The 23134-nt window shown below is 50.0% G+C and overlaps 1 protein-coding gene across 2 annotated transcripts in view; it reads left to right on the plus strand.

Annotated features, from left to right (window-relative positions):
* The window catches only part of DZIP1L (DAZ interacting zinc finger protein 1 like), a 44068-nt gene that overhangs the window by 15241 nt on the left and 5693 nt on the right, over positions 1 to 23134 (plus strand). For both annotated transcript variants that reach the window (XM_075546870.1, XM_075546871.1), the window contains 11 exons: positions 392 to 513; positions 1047 to 1208; positions 3996 to 4124; positions 5820 to 5882; positions 7424 to 7564; positions 11824 to 11854; positions 12837 to 12890; positions 16829 to 16962; positions 18009 to 18201; positions 20724 to 20937; positions 21738 to 21925. In XM_075546870.1, coding sequence (XP_075402985.1) covers positions 392 to 513; positions 1047 to 1208; positions 3996 to 4124; positions 5820 to 5882; positions 7424 to 7564; positions 11824 to 11854; positions 12837 to 12890; positions 16829 to 16962; positions 18009 to 18201; positions 20724 to 20937; positions 21738 to 21925 — 1431 coding nt within the window. The remainder of the gene's footprint in view (positions 1 to 391; positions 514 to 1046; positions 1209 to 3995; positions 4125 to 5819; positions 5883 to 7423; positions 7565 to 11823; positions 11855 to 12836; positions 12891 to 16828; positions 16963 to 18008; positions 18202 to 20723; positions 20938 to 21737; positions 21926 to 23134) is intronic.

Consider the following 23134-nt stretch of genomic DNA (forward strand, 5'->3'; position numbering starts at 1 on the left):
CAGAGTCGGACTGTGCTCCATAGGGTTATCCAGCCTGTGAGCTTTTGGCAGTGGATTGCCAGGCCTATCTTTGGCGGCACCTCAGGATGGACTCTGTCGGTGATGGTTCACATGTACTGAGCTTCCATGCTAGGCACTGTGCCACACACGCTGATTATTACCACATTCCAGCCTCACCACAGTCCTCAGGAGGTGATACTACTATTATCATCCCATGTTGCAGTCTGGGCAATCTGAGGGTCAGAGAGGTTATACAATCTACCTAAGGTGCCTACTGAGTGGCAGAGTTGTTCTCAGCTGGAGATGGGCTGCTAATAGAGGCTAGGAACTCTATGTACTCCATTGCCAATTTGATTGAACCGGATCATCCTCCCTTACATGGACCTCACAGGAAAACAGAAGAAGCAGGACCAGCCAGTTGAGGAGGTCCTGGAAGAGCTCCGGGCCAAGCTCAAGTGGACCCAAGAGGAGCTGGAAGCCCAGAGGGAGACTGAGCGGCAGCGGCAGCTCCAGGTGGGTGTGGAGAGGAAACTTGGGGAGACTCAGGTCCTGGCCTACGGCTGAGACTTTACTGCCTGTACTGCCTTTCCCGGAGCTGGGAATCAGAGCTAGAATGGTGACTTTTCACCCCTGGCAAGTGTACAGTCAGCTCTTTATGGACCACGACTGCGTCTGATTCTATAAGCTCCAGAACCCAGTCCAGGTAAATATTTGTAGAACGAACATGTTTAAATGTGTCTAATTCACTCCTCCAGTGTTCCGTCACTCAGCATACATTCATTGAGCACCAACGTGGCAGGCTTTGTGAGGAAACCAGAGAGAGAAGACCTGATCCCTGTCATGAAGGGTGTAGTTCAGCTGAGACTGTGGCCGAGACTAGCTTCCCCAAGTTCGAACAACAAGGACTGTGGGACAGATGCTCTGTGGGTTCACTGTCAGGACCTGCACGGACAAGAGCCCCCACATCGGGAGCCCCATGGACACGGGACCACGGCATGGTCTCTGTGCCGTAGGATGAATTCCATTGTGCTGCCTTCTCTTTGTAGGAAGCAGAGATCATCCGTCAGCGGGAACTAGAAGCTAAGAAAGAATTTGATGAATGGAAAGAAAAAGAGAGGACCAAGCTTTATGGGGAAATCGACAAGCTAAAGAAATTATTTTGGGATGAATTTAAAAGTGTTGCCCACCAGAACTCTACGCTCGAAGAGGTACCCTACTTAAAGACTTTTTGAAGTATTTTTGTTGAAAATCTCATTTGTTCTCAAATCCATTTCCTAGTGTGCAAGTATTATTTCATCTGCTGTTGGGGACGGTGAGGCCAGGGTCTAGAGGTCAATGTCTGGGTGAGAATCCTTATTTCATCACATGTGCTGTGTTGCCTTGGGCCAGTTACATAACCTCTCTGTGCCTTGGTATCTTTCTTGTAAGGTTGTTGAAGGGCTAAATTAACACATACACAGCACTTAAAACAGTATCTGGTATGTAGCAAGAATTCTAGATGCTATCCTTATTTTTGCAAATTTTTTTCTTTCTGAAACTGAACAAGAAATGAGAACAAATGTACATTCATTGAGCACCAACGTGGCTGAGAACTTGATGTGACCAGGCACTGCTGAGCTCTGTAGGGGTCACACACAATAGCTTTCACTTATGGCATTTAGTGCTTTACAGCCTACAAGTAGGGCAGTTTACAACCAACAACATTTAATCTGCAAACAACCATGATCATCTCATTGTAGGCACATCCTTCGTCTACTGATTAAAAACAAAAGAAAACAAACACCCCAACAAAAAAGACCCACCTGCTACCTGTCCTCTTCTACAAGTAAGGAAATCGAAGCCAAGTAACTTTCTGAAGGTTGTAGAGCTAGTAAGAGGTGGAGCTGGGGCTTGAACCTGGGTCTTCAAACTCCAACACCCTTATGCTGCTAATGGATGTACATCAAGTTGAATCAGGAAAACGTTATCAAAGTGATCCCTGGGACCTATCTTTCTATATGAGCCTATATGTCCAGAATGGGTATCGATTGTTACAATATGGGGCATGCTCCTACACCCAGATTGTCACCTGTCATTCTGGAGTCCATCAAAATTGTGTCCCCTGGCATGGTGTTAGCTGAGCAGATGTCTGGGAAATAGATATTAATTTACATTTGAAATGGCAGTTCAGAAATTGCCTCATCCAAGGGTCAAAGGGTTAGAAAATTCAGAGTTTGAATAAATAAGGTGATAATTCTTATCACCTGTAGTTTCCTTTTTAACTTGGGTCACATTCTCCTAGGCTGCACATAGATTTTCTCTTCCCCCCAGAGGGTTTGCGGAGGAGCCCTGGTAGCCTCCTGCTTAAGCACTCAGCATAAATGCTAATAGGTTGCACCCCCCCACCCCCACCCCCGCTGCTTGGCGGGGGAAGAGGCAGTCTGCTGCTGCACGGATTCCAGCCTGGGAGCCCTCAGAGGCAGTTCTACTCGCTCCTGTGCAGCTGTTTTGAGCCAGCATTGACTGGACAGCAGTGGCTTTGGGGCCTTATAGGATTATCTTACCTTGTTTTCATATTTGACGCCTGCCTCTTCTCATCTAACATGTTACTAGTTTACGTTTCTTGAAGTAAAGGAATCAGACTGGCTGTGGAGCGTTGAGTCTTGTTGGGTAGCTATTTTGCCAATTTTTTAAAAAAAGCTTTTTGGAGGAAAACCAGGTCAGATTCCACTTGGCGTGGTGGTGAGAAACGTAAGATAGTTCATTTTGAAAACACAGGAAGAAAAGCCCTGCTCAATGTGAGGAAGACCGAGGAGTCTGGTTCTTTTCTCCGTTTGAGACTGGCAGGGAAATGGAGGCGCTGCCAGGCAAGCAGAATTTCACGGAAGGCGAAATTACCCTCAGGTTGTTTGTCCATGGGAACCTGCTCCTCCCCTGTAAGGGTGTCCCCCTATGGAGTACTCTAAAGAGCAGCATTTGCCATCAAATGGATCCAGACTCATGGTGGAACCCGTGTGTCAGAGTAGAACTGGGTTTCACAGGTTTTTCAGGGACTGATTTTTCAGAAGTAGATCCTTCGGTGCCTTGGAGTGGACTGTTGCCTCTAACCCTTGGCTGGCAGTCCAATGCCTTAACTACTTTTAGGCTATAGGGACTCTTGTGGAAGAGAGTGCGGCTTTTGTAGCTCTTGGAACCCTGGTTCTTTAGTGAGTTGTGAGTTGGGCTGTGTGTTAGTCTGGGCACTGTAGAGAAACAAATTCACAGAAACTCATGTGTAAGAGAGTTTTATATAAAGGTCAAGTACACATCAAGAAAATATCCCAACCCAGTGCTGCCCAAGCCCACAAGTTCAACATTAACCCATATATCCGACACCAATCCACAAAGTCCTCCTCTGTCTCACAAAACACACACTATGATGCCAACTGCAGGAGGAAAGCTGAATCAGTGAACGTGTAAGCATCTCAGCGCTGGCAGGAGTCTCCACACGGCTGCTCCAGCACCCAGGGCTGCATCGGGGTAGGTCCATGCGGCTTCTCCTCGGGGATGTCTTGCAGGAAGTGAGCCTTGCAAGCTGAAGCAGGGAACTGGCTAAGGCAGCTGCACCTTGGTCCGACCATCACAAAGCAAGAGACCCAAGAACTAGAACTGTGAGGCTCACTGAGCCATTTATTTCACGCCCTTCAATTAACCCCACACATGTTTATCGACCAGGTTGGCACAATAAACTAATTCAGGCTGTTAACCAAAAGATCAGCAGTTGAGAACAATCAGGTGCTCGGCAGCAGAAAGGTCAAGACTCCTGTGACCCTAAGGGTCGACACCGAGCCTCAGGAACTCACGGGCAGTTCTGCTCTGTCCTGGAGGGTGTCTCCGAGTTGGAGTGGACTCGATGGCGGTTGGTGGGTTGGTTGGTTAGTTATTTCACGAGAACAAGTTGGTCTTCTGGGCTGGAGTAAGGGGTGCTCGCCTGACGACAGCACGATCTAAATGAAACGGTGTTCCGGCCTTTTCAGAGATTGCAGACTCTGCAGTTGCACAATGTGACAGAGTCCCACCTTGGGTCCCTGAGGGATGAGGAGTCTGAGGAGCTTCTCAGGCAGGCACAGGAACTCCACGCCCTGAAGGAGAAGATGGACATTCAGGTGAGCGGGCACCCCCTGCTTTAGTTCCCAGGTCTGGCCAAGATCCATGTTTTTTTCCCAATGAAGTCTGTCATTTTGCTGTCTGGATTTCGGGAAGTTCTGCCAACACAGTAATGCTTAGAATAGGGATTTCAGGGGAGAATGGAGGATGCATGTGTGCAATATTCGATTTACCTGGGCCTCTTTTTAAACACCACGGGGCTTCAAAACGAACATGGAAAATGGGAGCGAAAGATAATATGATTTCCCAGCAACTGTTTGAAGCCCCTATGAATACATGGGCAACACTTTCAAGCCTGTGCCTACATATCCCCAGATACACCTGCACACATACATATACACCCATAGACTTTTCTGTAAACATGGTTACGTGCATATCTGCTTATGTTTTTGTGTGGCTACCACTGTTGTGGAATTGCATATGTTACAGTTTTTACCAATAACACCCTGTGTGAGTCCAGGCAGACTAGAGAAGCAAATCCAGGAGACTCATGTGTGTAAGAAAGAGATTTATATACGAGAGCAATTGAACATTGAGAAAACAGCCCCGTCCAGATCAAGTCCCTAAGTCCGATATTAGCCCATGTGTCCGATACCAATCTAAAAAGTCCTCTTCAGACTCACGAAACACAGACAATGACTCCAAATGCAGGAAGATCACAGGCAAGTGGGTGGGAAGTCTTGTGGATTCAGTGGTGGTGTAAGCATCTCAGTGCTGCCAGGGGTCTTCACATGGCTCCTTCAGCTCCCAGGGCGTGAGGTCTGTCAGTATAGTGCCATGGGCCTTGTCAGTAGAGTGTCTCTCAGGGAGTGAGAAGAGAGTGTGTGTCTCCCGCCTCCAAGGTGGAAATACAGGAATTCCCAGAATCCTCAGGGGAAGGCCATGCCCACACAGAGGCCTCATTGGCTATGACCTGAATGACATACTAGACTCCACCCCTTCACTCTTAATCCTCTCGAGTCCCAAACGGACACCAGATTGTGTAACTACCACACACCCCTTAATTCTTGAGTACATCTTAGTGTCATCGTCTACAGAGAGTAAATTGTGTATATTGTACCTAATTCAGTATTGCCTTTCCTAGCACTGAAAATAGAAAGCATTTACTGTCTAGAGAGTGTTCCCTTTTCCTTTCACTTTCCCCTGGTAACCACCAAAGAATGTTGGTTTTTGTCTGCAGATTTATTTTTGTCTTTTTACCAAAGTGGGATCACACAGACCCTTTTAGGACTGACTTATTTTTCTAGGCATAAGGTCCACCAGTATCATCCATATTATAAGATGTTTTTTGAACTTTGTAACTAGATAGTATTCCATTGTATGTATATACCACATTTTTGTTTATCGATTCATCCATTGATGGACACTTAGGTAATTTCTTTTTGCTAATGGGAAAATGTATAAATGAATATTGTTGGTCTTTTTTATGTTTATATCTTTTGCCTTCCTGGAATTTATTTGGGTTTAAGGTGTACAATAATCTTCCAAGTTAATATTTTTACCAAGCAGCCACTACTTAATAATCCCCTGACCAAGTTTCCATTTTTCCCCCTCCATGTTTTTCTGGGCTTTCTATTCTATTTCAGTGCTCTGTTTGCCTTATCAAGAGCCAGTTCTTTTAAGTTATGATGGCTTTGTAATATGTTCTAGTATTGGGAGGATCCACTTGATAAACTGTTAAAAATCTTTTTCAGAAGACGGAGTGGAAGAGAAAAATGAAGGAATTGCAGGAATCCCACATGGCTCAGAAGAGAGAGGTAGTTCTTGTTGGGTGGCTTGAGCCCTGGGTTTCCTGTGTGTACCTCTCATAACTCAGCCGCTTCCCACCTGCTCCCCTGCTGATCCTGTTCCTGGACGGGACCCTCTGATATCTAGCAGTGTTCCACTGCTCAGTCAGTAGCTTCCCTCGCTGCTCAGGAGCAAGGACGTCCTCCCAGGCCTTCCCTGCGGAACCCAACACATCCATTACTCTGTGGGTTCCCTTGGCAACTGACTCCTCAGGCTCTCCAAACAGGATTGTGCTGTAGGTCTGAGATGAGTGGTCTGGCCAGTTTCTGTTTGGAGCCTCCTTTGAAATCGGGTACCTGTGGGTTTTGATGATAGTTCAATGGGAGCTCAAGTGAGAGGACTTGGGGGTAGGGAAACCGGTGAGCAGAAGGCAGCAGACCTCAGAGCAGAAGTAGCAGCTTCTACAAATTGTGTCCCAGAGAGGAGGCAGGTTGAAGAGCGTGTTGGCTAGTGGGAGCCACATGCGCTGTCTGAGAACGTGGAGAAGGTGGAGATGCTCTCTCAGAGTCCGGCGCGTGGTAGCTGCTCTCCACCCCACCACAGGGCTCCCATGGACTCCATCTGCAGACTTGATGTTATTCAAAATGATAAGAAAAACACACAAAACAAAAAGTATTTTCAAAATGGGAAAATACATTCATGTGACTCCCCAAACAGAAGAAATATAAAGAGGTTCACTGAGCAAAGCCTCTACCCTTTCCTAGTGCCCACCTCACAGGTGACTGCTTTTACTGTTTCCACATGCATTCTTCTAAGGAGCTCTGGTGGTGCTATTACGGAAGCATTGGATTGCTAACTGCAAGGTTAGCAGTTCACATCCACCAGCTGCTCCACAAGTGAAAGATGAGGCAGCCTGCTCCTGTAAAGGTGTACAGTCTTGGAAACCCTATAAAAGGTTCCTATGAGTTGGAATCAGTTCAATGAAACAAATTCCCACTGCCATTGAGTCAATTCCAGCTCTTAGAGACCCCGTATGACAGAGTATAACTGCCCCTGTGGGTTTCTGAGACTAACTCTTCACGGGAACAGAATGCCACCTGAGTGGCTGGTGGTTTCAAACTGCTGACCGTTTGCATCTTTGTTTTGGTCTTAGGCATTCTTCCGGATTTTCTTGAGGCAAACGCAGAGTTGCTCCTTCTCTTTGTTCTTTCACCAGAGCTTCACGTTAGCACCTTTTCTTTCCCTCTTCCTTCCAACCTAACTGCATCCCTGGATGATTTCTGAGTAACCTCGACTGCTCCGCAGCGGGGGAACACACCTTTCCTGTCCTGGTCTTAGGAGCCTGTGTCTGGTTTTGACTTCTGTTCAGGCACAATTCAAAATGTCCAATGACTAGAAGGTAGTTTTGGTAGAAAGTCAGTTGGGCAGGCTTGGACATCTCCCCCCGCCCCGCCCCCCCTCCCTCAGGTGAAGCCCTGACAACATTTGTCTTCAGGTGTGCGACCTGCAGACCCAGGGCTCTGAGTGGTCCCTGCAGACACCCGACTGACCACTCTCCTGTGTCCCCCAGCTGCAGGAAGAGAATGAGCGGCTCCAGGCCTCTCTGACCCAGGATCAGAGGAAAGCAGCTGCCCAGGCCCAGCGGCAGATCAGCACCCTCCACACCCAGCTCCAGGAGCAGGCCAGGCTCATCGCCTCGCAGGAGACAATGGTAGGTTGACATCTCTACCCAGCCAGCATTCGGGGCCCCTTGGCCGTTTTCCTGCCAGATCCTCCTTGAATTCTTTTCGGGTCATGTGTAATGGGAACCTGCCTTCTTCAGTCTAGGGCAGCCAGAGACAAGTTGACTGTATCCTCAGAGATTAACTTAAATACCCAGTATCCTCAGTTGGTGGTGAAAAGATGGGGTAGTCTGATTCATCATCTCAGAAACCTTAGGGAGTAGTTCTACTTTGGTCTAGAGCAGTGGTTCTTAACCTTCCTGTTGCTCATGTGTGGTGACCCTCCCCCCCCCCCCAACCATAACATTATCTTCGTTGCTACTGCATAACTGTAATTTAGCAACTGTTATGAATCGGGTGACCCCTGTGAAAGGGTCGCGGCCCACAGGTTGAGAACCGCTGGTCTATAGGGTCACTGAGGAGGAATGGACTCAATAGCAGTGGGTTGAGTTTCGCACCTGTTACACCTCATTAACTATCACTCTAGTTCTTTGAGTGGGCGTCAGCTCCTCCCCTGCTCATGAGACAAATGACAACCTGAGATTGGAGGTCAAGGGCCTTGCTCGTGTTCATACGGGACACTGCATAAAGGCCAGGGTGAGGTGCACCCTCAGCCTGGTCGGTGGACTGCAAAGCCGGTACTCCTTGGACCAAGGGATGGCAGACTGCAGCTCGCAAGCCTTATTGGGGTCTTTCAGTGTGAACATGGGGCTCTGAAGTCAAATTGCCAAGGAAAATAAAATGATCATATTTTCATTTGTAAAAGTTTTGAAGGATATTATTCAGATAATGGTGATTTCATTTGCTTGTAAAAATGTATTTATGCCTTGCAAATAATTTTTGACTGGTTGTGAGGGACAGAATTGGCTGCACCTGGCCTTAGACTATGTCCTCAGACATGATTTCTTAGTCAGTATCCTTTGTTGACAAATTAGCAGCCTCTGATACATCAACATAATGACAAGGCATTTACTTACTCAGTGGTCCCTCCTAGAGCCGGCCCCTGTCACGCTGGACGTAGCTTACTGACCATTCTCCGCTCAGCCCCAGATCTGGGGGAAAGTTGTACCTTTCTCTGGGCCCCTCCTGTGGCCACAGGACCTGGCATGATCGGTTACCTCATGGCCCAGACTCTATGTGGTTTACAGCACCCACGGTCACCGTCCAGTCTGCTCGTCATGACCCTGCACCCCTGGCTTTTCTGTCCTTGCAGCCACACTTCACTCAGTGAACATATCTAGCCCACACCGTGGCTGATTTCCTTGTCAGCGATTCTCCTAAAACACGCTGAGCCCGCACGGAGGCTGCCTCCTTGCGATATCAGGACTTCTGACTGCATTGGTTTCAGTGAGAGCCCTGCGGCTAACCTAACAGAATCGGCCCATCAAGAGGAATTGTGGGACAAATTCTGGCTTTGGTTTAGTTGCAAAACCATGCTATTGGGAAGCTCATCTCTTTATTCTTTTTCACCATCTTTAGGGCATTCACTTTTGTTTTCGTGCTTGATGTGTGTTCTTAAGCTTTTTGGGGGTGAGTGGGGGTGGGGAGAGGTTTACTGAACAGGTCATGGGTGTTCAGTGGTTCACACATACTCTGTTTCGGCTCCTCAATTGCAATCCCTTCAGTGAAGCCGACCTTCGCCCTATGCTTCCTTTCTGTTTATCTGTCTGTCTTAGCCTTTCTGTACTTTTGTCTTTGGGCAAATGCCTCCCTCTTGATCTGAAGTGGCCAGTTATTCTGATGTGCCTGCCTCACTGGAGCCCTAGCTGCTCTGTGAGACCTGGATGCGGAAAATGAGCTGCCACGGTAAGTGAGTTCCAGACTGGCAGGGTTCCTCAGGACCACCTTCTCAGAGGTTCTGCTAGAATCTCTCTGACCCGTGAGGCTTACATCCTTCAAGATCATCAGTTTCCTTCCATGTCGTTCTTCTCCCCTGTCCAGCTCTTTCCCAGGCGATCTCTTCCTGAGCAGTAGGTCATGGTAGCGAACCCCATGTAGTTCTTCTGGTCTCAGGATTACTGAAGGTGAGGTTCACGCACTCTGGGAGGCCCGTTGGATTGACTGTTTCCCCGTGCCCTCAATTTTCATCACTGGTCTTTCCTCTGGACAGGGAGAGACCATGAATTGTACCTTAGATGACTGCTCATGAGCTTTTTTCTATTTTTTTAAAACAGTTTTTTTTGGCATATGATTCACATAGCATACAATTCAGTAGTTCAATTATATCAAGAAGAAATACACAATAATTACATGAGCTTTTATTTTTATTATTTTTTTAAACTTTTTATTAGGGGCTCATACAACTCCTATCACAGTCCATACATATACATACATCAGTTGTATAAAGCACATCTGTACATTCTTTGCCCTAATCATTTTCTCCTCTTTTGTTTTTTTACATTTTATTAGGGATTCATACAACTCTTATCACAATCCATACATATACATACATCAATTGTATAAAGCACATCCATACATTCCCTGCCCCAATCATTCTCAAAGCATTTGCTCTCCACTTAAGCCCTTAGCATCAGGTCCTCTTTTTTTTCCCCTCCCTCCCCGGTCCCCCCTCCCTCATGTGCCCTTGGTAATTTATACATCGTTATTTTGTCATATCTTGCCCTATCCGGAGTCTCCCTTCCCCCCCTTCTCTGCCGTCCCTCTCCCAGGGAGGAGGTCACATGTGGATCCTTGTAATCAGTTCCCCCTTTCCAACCCACTCACCCTCCACTCTCCCAGCATCGCCCCTCACACCCTTGGTCCTGAAGGTATCATCCACCCTAGATTCCCTGTGCCTCCAGCCCCCATATGTACCAGTGTACAACCTCTGCCCTATCCAGTCCTGCAAGGTAGAATTTGGATGATGGTAGTTGAGGGGAGGAAGCATCCAGGATCTAGGGGGAAAGCTGTGTTCTTCATCAGTACTACCTCATATAAATTGTACCTTAGATGACTTCTCATGAGCTTTTCTCTATTTTTTTAAAACAGTTTTTTTTGGCATATGATTCACATAGCATACAATTCAGGAGTTCAATTATATCAAGAAGAAATGCACAATAATTACATGAGCTTTTAAAATACCAGTTGCTACTCATCAAAGTAGGATGTAGACTTTGTGGACTGTGTTTTCACATGCTTGATTTCCCCTTGTTGAAAAGCAAGTGTCTGTTAGCAGCAAGCTTCACAACCATATTTGATGGAAGAAGTTGATGAAGAGACTCCTTCCTGAGACTTTAGTTTATATCTTACTGGTCAAAATGGTGCTAAACGGATACTCTAGCTGTAAGGAAAGCTGAGAAAGTGAATAATTAACTTTGTAGTCTTTAATGTGGTGTCCAGCAGGGGAGGAAGCAGTGCGTGTGGATGCTGGATCGGTCGGGCTTCAGTTATGTGACACAGTAAATTACCAAAGGGAGCTCCTGCTTAATCAGAAGAAAGAAGGAGTATGGGGTCTCCCACGGAGCTCAAGGCTGGGCAGCAGCAAAGTCCAGGAATAAACTGGAACCAGAGGCATGAAGGAGTCTGGAGTTCTCCTCTGCTCTTTCCCTTGGTCCTTGCTCTCTCTATTCCACTGTGCGTCCTTCTTCTGCTCTGCAGATTAGCTCCCTCTCCTTATCTGCTCCATGTGACAAAACAAACAGCAAACCCCAAAAGGCAAGAGAAAAGAGTGCTTGGCTGCCAGCGGCTGTTGAATGTAGATATCACTAGTCTTAGGGTCTTAACTCAGGTGTCGGCCACCCGCGGTGGAGCAGGGGTGAGGTCATGTTTGAAGCGGCTGCCTCTGCTAACCATGTGGAAGGAGGAAGGAAGGGGAGATGCCTGGAAAAGGGAGATTGAGCCACAATTTAGTAAAGGTCTACGTCCTGCCACCCGCTTCCCTATGGGGGAGCACTGAGCTCAGAGAGAGGGGAGCCTCTGCCGTGCCGAGGCTGTTTCCCATGAATATGAGTGGCACTTGTGTACTAGACAGCGTGGCGCTTCCACCCTGAGAGCTACACCCTCTCTCTGGAGGGGGGCGTTCTGCTCTCTGTGCTGGAGGAAAATGGAGGTGGCTCCCTCCTGATTGCCAGTGTCTAGCCTCAGTGCTGCCTCTTCTCACCCGTGGCCAGCAGGAGGCACGTGGAGGTTTGGATGGCGTACAATGGGTCGCATGGAAACTGGCTGTCCTTTGCCATTGTGCTTGGCAGAGCAGAGTCCGCCAGGGACCCCTGCTGCCTGTAACCTGCTCTGTCCCGCCCTCTCTCTGCAGATCCAGACCTTGTCGCTCAGGAAGGTGGATGGTAAGTCTGCGTAGGAGTTTTCTAACGGCCTTGGCAGTTCTCTTGGGCTCTCTCCCCCTCTTTTCCTTGGCTGATGGAGGACTGGTGACAAGAGACTCTGGGGCAGGTGGTGCCTGACTCCCCAGCTGGGGAGAGAAGACACTAACTTCTGGGGTAGCCAGGTCTGCAGCCTGCCTTTGCCCTGAAGACCTTGCCCAGAGCCAGACTTATCTGCTGGTAGGGCCGTGGTGAAGATAGGGAGGGGTGAGGATTGGCCCTGGGTGATTGATAGAGCAGGCTCTTTCTAATTCGCCAGGCCTGTGGCTCAGGCCTCTGGGTTGACCAGCACGTTGGACCCACATCCATGTGGATGGGGCCAGTTTGGCATGTGCACTTTGCCTCTTCTTGAGTCCTCGATGTTGGGGTGGGGAGGAGGGCTGGGAGACATGCAGTGTTGGGTACCCAAAGGTACACAGTAACCCACCGTGGGCTGTTTCTGCCGGGAGGGTCCTGGCCATCCCCTGCTGGAGCCTGTCACTCCACACTCCACCCCTAATGCCCTGTCCTGTCTTTTTTTTTAACCTTTTCTTCCAAACCCACACTTCTCTCCCAACCCCTGCCTTGGGGCTCGAAATTCAGTCTTACAGCCAGTCCCTGGACCCCCACTTTCCTGAGTGCTACTGAGTCCTTCCTAGTGATTCGGATCCATCGTGTCATACATTGACTGTCTCCTTGAGTTACTGTGGGGCGGGCACTATTGCTGTTTTCCTGGAGGTAGAAACCGAGGCTGAGAGATGCTCAAGAACTTGCCTTCTCACACCTGCTGCTGAGAGACAGCTGGACCGGGAGCTCTGCCTCCGATCATCTGCGTCTCCAGTAAAGATGAAACGCCGGGAGGGCTGCCCTTTCTGGTGCCCACGTTCACGGAGTCTGCTGCACTTTTCTTTAAGTCGGGGATGGGACACAGGGCACTGGGACCATGAACTCTTCCTTATCTCCCCAGGGACCTTCCAAGGGCCAACGGCTGGAGACACAGAGGAAGACTCTCTTGAGGAAGGTGGGCCCTCCTTTTCTTACCTGCATGCCCAGTGCAGCTACTGTCATGGTTTAGCTGGTCTGTCCTCAATTCTTTCTGATGCTTGAAGCTGGCTTGGAGGGAGTTAAGGATACAGAATAAATATTTCTTGAGCACCTCGTCGATGTCAGGTATTTCACCCGCAAGTACTTGCATGCAATCTGCTGGTGCACTGATGGGGAAAGCCATGCTCAGAGAGGTTTAGTGACTTATCCAGAGTTACACAGCTAGTAAGTGGAAGAGCTGGGGTTCAGAGTAATGTTTGAGTCACAGCCCGTGCCTCTCCCACCGTCTCTCACCTGGTGCTCTCCAGACAGAGGAAGAGAGCTGGTGGTGTTGGCCCACAAATGGCTCTCACTGTTTTATTCTTTGTGGCAAGTGTGTTGCAGAAAGATCACACAGGGCTTCATGGATGTCCAGAGATCCCCTCCTACTCCCTCTTTGGGGCACTGGGTACCTGCTGGTTTTATTCATCCCACTGAGTGACTGATTCTCTTCACAGAGTCTCCCTCAGAAGCTGAGAGGGGATGTAAAAACCACAGACATGCTTCCTGAGCACCAGGTGCTATGGGACAGTCAGGGAAAGATGCTCCCGTGGAAAGTTCAGAAAGCGCTCACCCCACTGACTATATATATAATTTTTTCCCTTTATATTCTGAGAAGGTCATCCATGTGCCTTGGGAAAATGGCAGTAGTGGAAAAGCTTGTACAGTGAGAGGCAGGTCTCCCTCCTGCCCCACCTTCCAGTTTCCTCTCCAGTGAGCCGTTCCACTGTTGCCGGCTTCTATGAGGCTCCAGGCTGCTGTGTGCAAACACAGGCACCCTGCCCTCTTCTTTCCCGAGTGGGAACACTCTCCACATACGAGGGGCTTCAGAAAGTTTCTTGGGAAAATTCCATTGTATCTTAATTCCATAAAATTTTGAAGCCTCCTTATATATTTTTTATAGGTATTTATTTTCTTAACAACTTATCCATGAAATAACTTCATGTTCCTTTTTAAAAATTTTTTTATTTTATTTTTTTTTCCTGTCTCATGTTCCTTTTTATAGAGCTTTCTTAATTTTTGTCTGGGGCTTTGCAGTTGTCTATGGGCTAGATAAGCGAGTATTAATTTAGCCAGTCTCCCACTATCTCTGTCTCCACATGTTTCTGTCTTTCCAGCCTTCAAAGTGCCTGACTTCTTTCCTCCCACTAATGACCATTCAATTGGTGGTGTTCTTCTCCACAGTAAAACTCCTCAAAATATTTTCTATCCTTGCTCCAGTTTCTCACTTCCCATTATTTTCTCAACTCGGCTTTGCTATTGTGGTTAGTTTCAGGCCAGTTGATTTTTGAGACCTTATGCATAATACACCCACTCCTCTGTTACTGATGTGGTTAGATTCTGAAGGTCAAACTGTATTGGAAAATTAGCAGAAATGGAGAATGTCCACAGCAGATCAAAAAGTGGAGGATGACTACATCATCACAGAACTGCCAAATTGCATCATGATCAAACTGCCCCACCACTGAGAATCATGACCCAGCCAAGGTGATACATAACCATAGCATCACGGCCACTGTTACCATTGCCTTGTGCTTTAGCGCTTGTTACTACTAGGTGTAGGTCATTAATGTGGGAAATGGTTGGGTAGTAGATTTGTTTTACTGTTGTTATCAACGCACACTTTGGATGGTGAGATAGTTGACAAGCGAGGAGTAAGCATAGAATGAAATGTTGCCCAGTCCTGTGCCCCCGTCATGGCTTTCATGGCGATGTAGCTCACATACCGCCGACTTCACCCATTTGACTTGTCTCACTCCATGGTTTTCATATCTGGAGTCACAGATGTGAGCAATCGCCACCACAGTCAGTTTAGAACCTTCTCTCACCTCAAAAAGAAAGCCCCGCACCCCTGAGCTGTCGCCTCTATCCTCCCACTTCCCTTCAGCCCCAAGCACCTTCTAATTCCCCTTATTTCTCTATAGATTTCCCTAGTCTGGATATTTCATATGAATCATGTAATACTGAGGCTTCAAAAAGTTCATGAGAAAATCCCGTCGTTATTAGTTCCCTTTTCCCATGAACTCTCTGAAGCCTCTGTGTACGGTCTGGTTTCTCCGACTGAGCTCAGTGTCTTTAAGGCTCCTCCATGTCGTAGCAGGTGACAATACGCCACTCCTTCTCATGCCGGGTACCCCGCCCCCTTGCCCTTACCTTTAAATGGTAAACTCTTCCGGTGCACTTACCGTCCAGTTGGGTGATAGCCCTCAGACTTAGAGTTGCCCCACTTGGGGGAAGGGCTTTAGCAAGTAACACAGGTCCACAAGTGGGATGCCCCACAGCCAGAGAGGTTGAGGACGGAGAGTCGGGGGACCCCAGCTGGGGCTCTCTTCTAGTTTCACGCACTCATTGCACCGTCCTGTGGGGGCTCATGTCTACGTCTTCCTTCACCAACCCCCAACCCCATGACCCTGGAGTTCACTCTGACCCCTGCTCCAGTGAGACTCTCACTGCCGTTGAGTCAAGTCCGTGACTCATAGCAACTCCCTGGGAGTTTCCAAGACTGCAACTGTTTTGGGGAGTAGAAAACCCAGTCTAGAAAACCCAGTCTTTTACGGAGATGCCGGTGGAGTTGAACTGCTTACCATGTGTATCACAGCCCAATACTTAACCATTATACCACTGGGGCTCCTAGTGAGCCCATATAAGGTTTCTGAGGCTGTAAGTCTTTACAGGAGCTGGCGGCCTCATCTTTCTGTCGATCTTCCCCGACAGTGGTGCTAAAAGTTCAGCCCCGACCAGCTGGCTGGGTTTCACAATTCTCAGACTGACCCACACCAGCGGAATAAAAACCTCGGGGGGTGTGGCCTGTTAACTTATCTTAACAAGCCCTCTGAGGGATTCTGATCCCCAGTCAGGGTTGGGCCCACTGCTAGACTCTCTAGCATGCCTCAGATAGATTACCTCAGGGCATCTGGGGTTGGGGCCAGACAGCTGTAGAATTTAAAGCTCCCCAGGTGATTTCAATGTGCACCTGAGGCGGGACCCATGGCCGTGTGCAAACCCGAGCCATCATCTGAACTACCTGTAAGGTAGAATACTGATTGCTAGGCCCTGGTCCTAAAGCACTGGTTCAGCAGCTTTAGAATGGAGCCTGTGAGTCTGCACCAGTAGCAAGCTGAGGGGCATCTAGGGCAGTGGTTCTCAACCTGTGGGTCGCGACCCCTTTGGGAGTTGAACGACCTTTTCACAAGGGTCGCCCGATTCATAACAGTAGCAAAATTACAGCAGTGAAAATAATTCTATGGTTGAGGGGTCACCACAACATGAGGAACTGCATGAAAGGGTAGCGGCATGAGCAAGGTTGAGAACCACTGGGCTAGGGTGTGGCAGGTATGGCACGTGCCCTGAGCTCCACCTGAGAGGTGCACCAGCAGGCCCTTTCTATTCGACATTGCAGTTTCCACGGACAACTGTGAGGCTTCAGTCAGAGGGTTAAAACCAATGGCCGTGGGCAATGTTTTCCATGGGACACTCCCGACAGCAAGGCGCTGAGTGGTGGTGAAGCTCGTTCCGAGTTTGGAGAATCGTGGCCATAGAACAAGTGGGTCTCAGTCTTGACTGTTAGTTAGAACCCGAAGCTCAAGTCACAAGCCTGGGAGCCCCGAGTGAACCCACAGCTGGACTCAGCCTGAATCCTGGTGGTCCAGACTGGCCGAGGAAGAGAATTCTGATTAGAGGTGAGGGGTCTCGGACAGTGGCACCCCGGAGCAAACATGCCCCAGTTTCTGACCCAGGGATGGGCACTCAGGCATAGCTCACAGGCCAGAGACTGAATCCTGGGCCAAGTGAGGGCTGGGTGGGTGCAGAGGGTCTTCGGTAATGGAGGTGTCTGTCAGCTGCCCAGCTGACCTCAGTGATTGACTTGTGTCGCAGAGCGGGAGAACTCCCAAGATGGACAGCAGAGGGCGCTGGCAGCACCGAGGCTAACCCCCAGCTTGCTAAAACAGTTCAGGCCAATCCTGGAGGACACCCTGGAAGAGAAACTGGCAAGCATGGGGATCCGGAGGGTAAGTCCCAGGACCGCTCTCTACAGGGCTGGTCCCCACCATTCAGACATGACGGGCTCTTTGCTGGACAAGCGCTGATGGCCTTTGCATCAGAAGCTTGTGCATCTTGTGTGTTCTTGTCTCAGCTCCTTGGGTGTCCAGGAGTAGGAACCCAGGCAGCTGCTCCGCAGCTCTCAGCGGCAGCTCGCTCTTTCCCTGCCCCCCATGGCCAACCCGGCCCCTGCAGCCTGACCTCTCGGCACACACCGCTCACTGGTCACTTACTTTGGCTTCTCTAATGAAATTTCCCTACAAAGGGAACTTCATTAGCTCCATCGATGGGTGGTGGGTCCCGCTTGGATGAAGTGATCAACTCTGGGCTGTCACGGCCACATCGGCTACAGCGACCCTTTGCTTTGGTGGCTGCAAATGCGGCAGGCCCTGCCTGGGATGCCTCGCGCCCGTGTGCTTGTGTGTAACCAGAATATGCATGGTTTTGTGAAAGCAGTCATGCATTAGTAAGTAAAGATAGACCTTGTTATTAAAGCAGCTAAGCAGCACATTATTGAAAATACTCTTCTTATAGAGTAAGAGTAGGAGGAAATCTAGATTTAGCACCTAGATTTAATTTAGTAATGATGTTCATGGATTTGTCTTTGGCTGCTTACCCTAAATTTGGCCCTATGTTCAGACCAGATTAAAACATTTCTTTCTAAACTTGGTTAAATCTTCCTCTTGGATTTGGCTTCCCAAGACCCATGGATGAACAGATGTCCAAGCCCAGGAGACTTTCAGTAGGTCTTAGGAGGGTACCTGGCTCTTGTCTTTTGCAATTTATTTCTTCAACCACTGTCAGCTGTGCCTGGCCTGGGGTGGTACCTGGGGACACGTATGAGAGCAGACAGTGGGTGTTGGTGGTGGCAGCCACGAAGCAGGTCCCCTCTAAGTGGTTTATACTGTAATGGGGACGGGACGATACAAATACATTGCAGCCCCCCGGCTTGGGGAGCTCGGGGGCAGGAGGAGAAGGGGGGCCCTCTCCAAAGTCGGACATCTGTCTCTTTGAGGGTGCAAAGGGGATCCCCGCCCAGACGCTCAGACATCTGCACACGCTCCTCAGAGCCCAGCGGGAGCAGAAGGCTGCAAGGTTCTCCGAGTTCCCGAGCCTAAGGGAAAAGCTCGTCAAGGAAACGTCCAGCAGAGTGAAGGAGAGACAGAAGATGGGGGCCGTGGGGGCCCAGCCAGATGGCGAGCTCACAGGTGAGCTGGGAGAGGGCTGGCTGCTTGGGGGCTGTGTCCAGTTCCCACCAAAGCGTGTGTGCTTGGGAGGAGGGGTGATCCCTGCCGCCCTCCAGGGACTTTGTTCTGAAAGTCCAGGCGGCCAGGGAAGTGCAATGAGGGGTGAGCCATGTGCTCAGCGTCCCTTACTGCAAGGAAACCCAGGGCCACACTTGCTCTACTCAGACGGACAAGTTTCCGTCTTGGGCTGCTTGCCCTGCTCCGGCCACACGCCGAGCTCCTGTCCCACAGAGAGCAGCCTGTGCGCCAGACGTGTCAGCGCCGCCGGGAGGATGGGCCAGATCCTGGGCGTACCGAGTCTGCCAGAGGAAGCATATAAGAGGGGCTCCCAAAAAGTTGGTGTAAAAATGGAATGAAAAGTTAATAGAAGCTGCCCATACCCGTGTTGAAGCCCCTCACATAAATCACAGGGAAATTCCCTCAGCGCACAGACAGTCCTGCTCCCGGAGCCACGGGGAGGCTATGAGAGGCAGGTCCGGTTCTGTCTCCTCTGACCTCAGGCTTGGGGGTCCTGGGCCTGGTCACAGCTGCTGCTTCGCCACTTGTCTCTGCCCCTGTGGTTCTTGTGGAGGGCTGGCACCTGGGAGTGAGGACCACGGAGTGTCAGCCCTCCTGGACACGTGTGGAACACTGTTTCTGGAGGCGCCCCGGATCCCCTGTGGAGATAGCAGCCCGCCCTCTCAGGCAGGGCCACGAGCTGCTGGAGGGGCTCAGTTCGATTTTCACCTCAGGGCTAGGCAGACTTAACCTGGGCTCTTCACACAAAGGAATTCTCCAGAAGGTGGTCCACATACCTCCGGCGATATGAGAGGATTTCAACTGGTACAGGGACCAATATTTTTTATCTTTATTTTTCTTCGTGACTTTGACCTTTAATTTCTTCATCAGAAAACACATGACTAACATAGTGGCCCTGTGTCTTGACTAATGTCTCCTAGAAATTACTCCTTGGGAAAAATATAAATAAGGTAGCTCATATTTAAAGATGATGTCATTTTATCTAAAAATATTGCATAGGTAACTGTACAGTTGGTATAAGAATGTTGTAAAAATTGTGTTGATGTTCTGGGGAACCCCGTCCCATGTAGTTTAAACTTCTAGCCTTGAAATCTCTGATATCAGGACACTTCTTGGTCTTACGTGGACATTTCAGGGAGAATTCTTCCATTTCATGGGTACTTGACTTGGTCACTAACTTGTCTGTCACACTTCAATGTGAGTGTGCATTTCTCTGTTCATTTGCTTTAACGTACCTTCAGTCAGTCACTCACTCATACAGGCCTGACGTGCCAGGACCATCCTCTCCACTGAGAAACTAGTCAGATCTTTGATGGAGCCAAGCACAGGGTTGGTGGGAGCTGAGAGGAGGGAGGGACCAGGGGCTTGGGCACGATGAGTGGAAATGCCCTGATTCTGTTTCCAGGAGAAATGAAAGGGTCTTGCTCTTTATAGAGTCAGTTCCCCACCCCACCAACCCTTGTCCTATGTTCAGAAAGCAGATGGGGAGAGGCCCCCCGTTTGTTTGTCTCCCTTGACCTGCTGTGTTGACCCTTTCTCAGGCGCCCTGAGGCGTGAGGCGGACACTGCGTCAGGACCGACTTGTGCTGTTCTGAAGTTCTCTCCTCTCTCTTCAGACGGTGCCACTTCCCTTGTTCAGGAGCAAGGCCATTGAGTAGCAAAAGCAGGGACCAGACGCTTGTTTCCATAGACTCGTGTGTGTGTGTGTGTGTGTGTGTGTGTTCAACAAGGCATTTTCCACAGACTCTTGGACAAGTCTGTAATCTTTTGGAACGTCATATTAGCATCCAAAGATGCGCTGAGGTCTGCTTCTGAGTAAATGCTTTTCGGAAGGCAGCACATGCCAAATGTTTTTGACCTTGACCGACAGGACAAAATGCATTTTCCATATTGTGGCGGAGTCCACACTGCTGAGTCTTGTGGAATAGGCCTTATTCTGACTCTCTGCTCTCCTCTTCCCTTTCCATAGAGTGCCTACCCTGGCTTGATGCAGTGAGGAATGTAAAGAGAGGCTGTGTGTAACTGCGCAGCTCTGGTCCGGCTGGCCACAGGCAACATTGACGAGCAGCCGTGTGTGGACCTTGAAGGCCATGTGGCTCTGTGGCGACCTCTGGTGGCAGCCGGGCCCTCCTGCGCAGCCTCCCCACAGTGGCGGTGCTCTGGAGGGCAGAGATGGGGAGATGGCCTGCTGGGCAAGGGCAGCTTCTAGCACAGCTTGGGGGTGAGCTGCAGAACTCCTGGGCTCCCCTGAGCTGGGCTGGCTCCTGTGCATCTCCTGATAATGACATGACCCTGGAGCCACCCACCTCGCTCCGCGGGCCTCTGGGCTGGAGGATAATGAATAAACCGGCTGTGGCCTGTCTGCTTGAGAGTGACTTGCTCTTTCCGTTTCCAGGGTTGGGCCCTCTTGCTACATTTAGTTCAGCTTGGGAGTCATTCTGAAAGTCATTCCTCTTTGTTTCCAGGCAGAAGCCAGCAGAGCCCACTGTTCACCAGAGAAGCCCAGCCAAAGCCCAGGACCCTGCATGGGGCAACAACTTCCAAACTAGCAGAGCTCACGGGGACCCTGAAGCACCACGACAGCCGTGGCCCTAGCCTGACACAGGTGTCCACCCCTACACCCCACCCCAGAGTGCGGGGCCCTGCCAGCCACCCTGCTTCCCCGGGGCCTGGACTGAGGTAAGTCCGGAATCTGCCCTCTCACCATGTCCCTGGTGGAGTTCTGGGCCTCAAACAGCCTGGCTCTGGCCTCCCCACAGGCTTTTACGGTGGGAGGGGGCGGGGGGAGAAACAGGCGGGCACGAGACCCATGAAGGGGTTGCTAGAGGTCTGACTAACTCTCCGGAGAAGAGACTGGGGTGCTTGATTCTCAGCCCAGGAGAGAGTGAGGGAGAGAAAGGGAAAAAGAAGGGAGTGGGCAGGAGGAAGAGAGGGCGGGGCAGAGGGGAAGAGACCATCTTGAAAATACCTGTTTACGGTCTAGAAGCAGAGCACGTCCTGAGGAAACTCTTTTCAAAAGACTGACTGACTGATTACATTGCATGAGACTGCATCCTGTAAGGTCATTTCATTAGCTTGCATTATGGGAAGGGCTCATATTACCGGAGATTAAATTGTGGTATATCAACTAGTGTCGGACAAGATCCTGGGTTGCAGCCATCTAGTCAAGTTGACAAACATAATTAACCACCACACCTTCCCTCCCTTGACCCATGTTCTCCCTACACCTTAGTCACCCCACTGGAAGGGCTGGGTCCCCAGGAGGCAGGGATGTCCCCTCTGAGCCCCATCTTCTGAAGGGAGAAGCTGGTGTGATGGCCATTCTTCAGGTGGCTCCCGGCTGTTGACTGGGCCCAGGTGAGGAGGCAGGGCTGGCTCTTGGCAGGTCAAACTAGTGTCACTGAATGGTGAAGTTTGCCTAGGACTTTTCTCTCTGATACGTGTACCCCCGATTCTTCTTCTTCCATTCCATGTCTCAGCACACCCCCATTCAGTTCTGAAGAAGACTCAGAGGGGGACGCTGCACAACGCATGGCCCTTCCGCAGCTGAAGGTTCCTTCCGGGATGGGGTCCCGACCGGATGATGACTGGGACTGGTCTGACACGGAGAGCTCAGAGGGAACCGGCCAGCCTCCTGCCAAGGGTTCCGGTGGGCTGACCTCCTCGGGTGAGTGCACTGTGGCGCTGGGCTGGGGTCCGCAGGCTTGGGAACAGCCTTCACTGTCCTGTGAGCATTCTGACTTGGCATCTTTCTCTTTTGACTTGGAATGCGCCTCTTTGCATCAGGTGTAAGGAGCGCTGGTGGCACAGAGGTGAAGCGCTCAGCTGCTGACCTCATGTCTGCACTTTGAGCGCAACTGCTGCCCATGGGAGAGCGATGGGGCAGTCTGCTTCCAAAAGACTCCCCTCCCTGCAAAGTAACCAAGGCCAAACAAGCCCCAACGCAGCGCCGTCATGTCCATTCTGACTCACAGTGCCCCCGCCCCCCAGGACAGGGTAGAACTCCTGGGTGTATCCGAGACTGTAACTCTTTACAGGAGTGGAAAGGCCCGTCTTTCTCCCTTGGAGCCGCTGGTGGTTTCTAACTGCTGACTTTGCACTTAGCAACCCAGTGCATTAACCACTACGCCACCAGGGCTCCTCTGTGTGTATCTTCAGATAGATTACAGCCTTGAAAACCCCAAGGGGCAGCTCTACTCTGCTTGGTAGGGTTGCCATGAGCCAGAATCAACTAGATGGCGGCAACTATCTATTTTTTATAAGCCATCCACTATTTTCTTGGGCTAGCAGAGGAAGTAGGAGACAGAGTGTGAGTGAGGTTTATTTTTGTTCTTGTGCTTTGTCATTGCACTGTCAGACTGTTGGAAGTGGCAAAGAGGTCCCTTACTCTCTTCTCCAAGTTCTTGGCAATAGAGAATAAACACTAGGCCAGAAACGGTCAGATTCTTGCTCTAGTAACGGCAAAGCCCCTGTAATGCAAACGTACGGTCTTTGGTTAAAGATAGACCAGAGGAAACTGTATCCTGAAGGCCCACCCTCCCCAAACTCAGACCCTGACTATACTTGTGCTTGGGACTGAGTTGGCAAAGCCTGGTGATCTACTTCTGAAAGGCTAGCCACGAAAACCCTCGGGCACCCTGGGCTTGTGGTGCCCTGGGGGTTGCTTTGGATGGAATGGGATGGCAACTGGTTTGAGTTCCTGATTTTCGGTGTCATTCCCGGGTGCTCCCCAAGCTGAGCACGTCTCTCCCTTTGCATGCATCCGCCATGTGCTCCTCACTGCCCCCCTGTGGTGAGTGTGTACCACTTACACCCTGGCATGGGAGGAACGACACCTCCCAGATGCTCTGTGACGGTCAAGCTCACAGAACAAGTG

This window comes from Tenrec ecaudatus, chromosome 4 (genome assembly GCF_050624435.1).
Source record: "Tenrec ecaudatus isolate mTenEca1 chromosome 4, mTenEca1.hap1, whole genome shotgun sequence".
NCBI classification, from domain to species: Eukaryota; Metazoa; Chordata; class Mammalia; order Afrosoricida; family Tenrecidae; genus Tenrec; species Tenrec ecaudatus.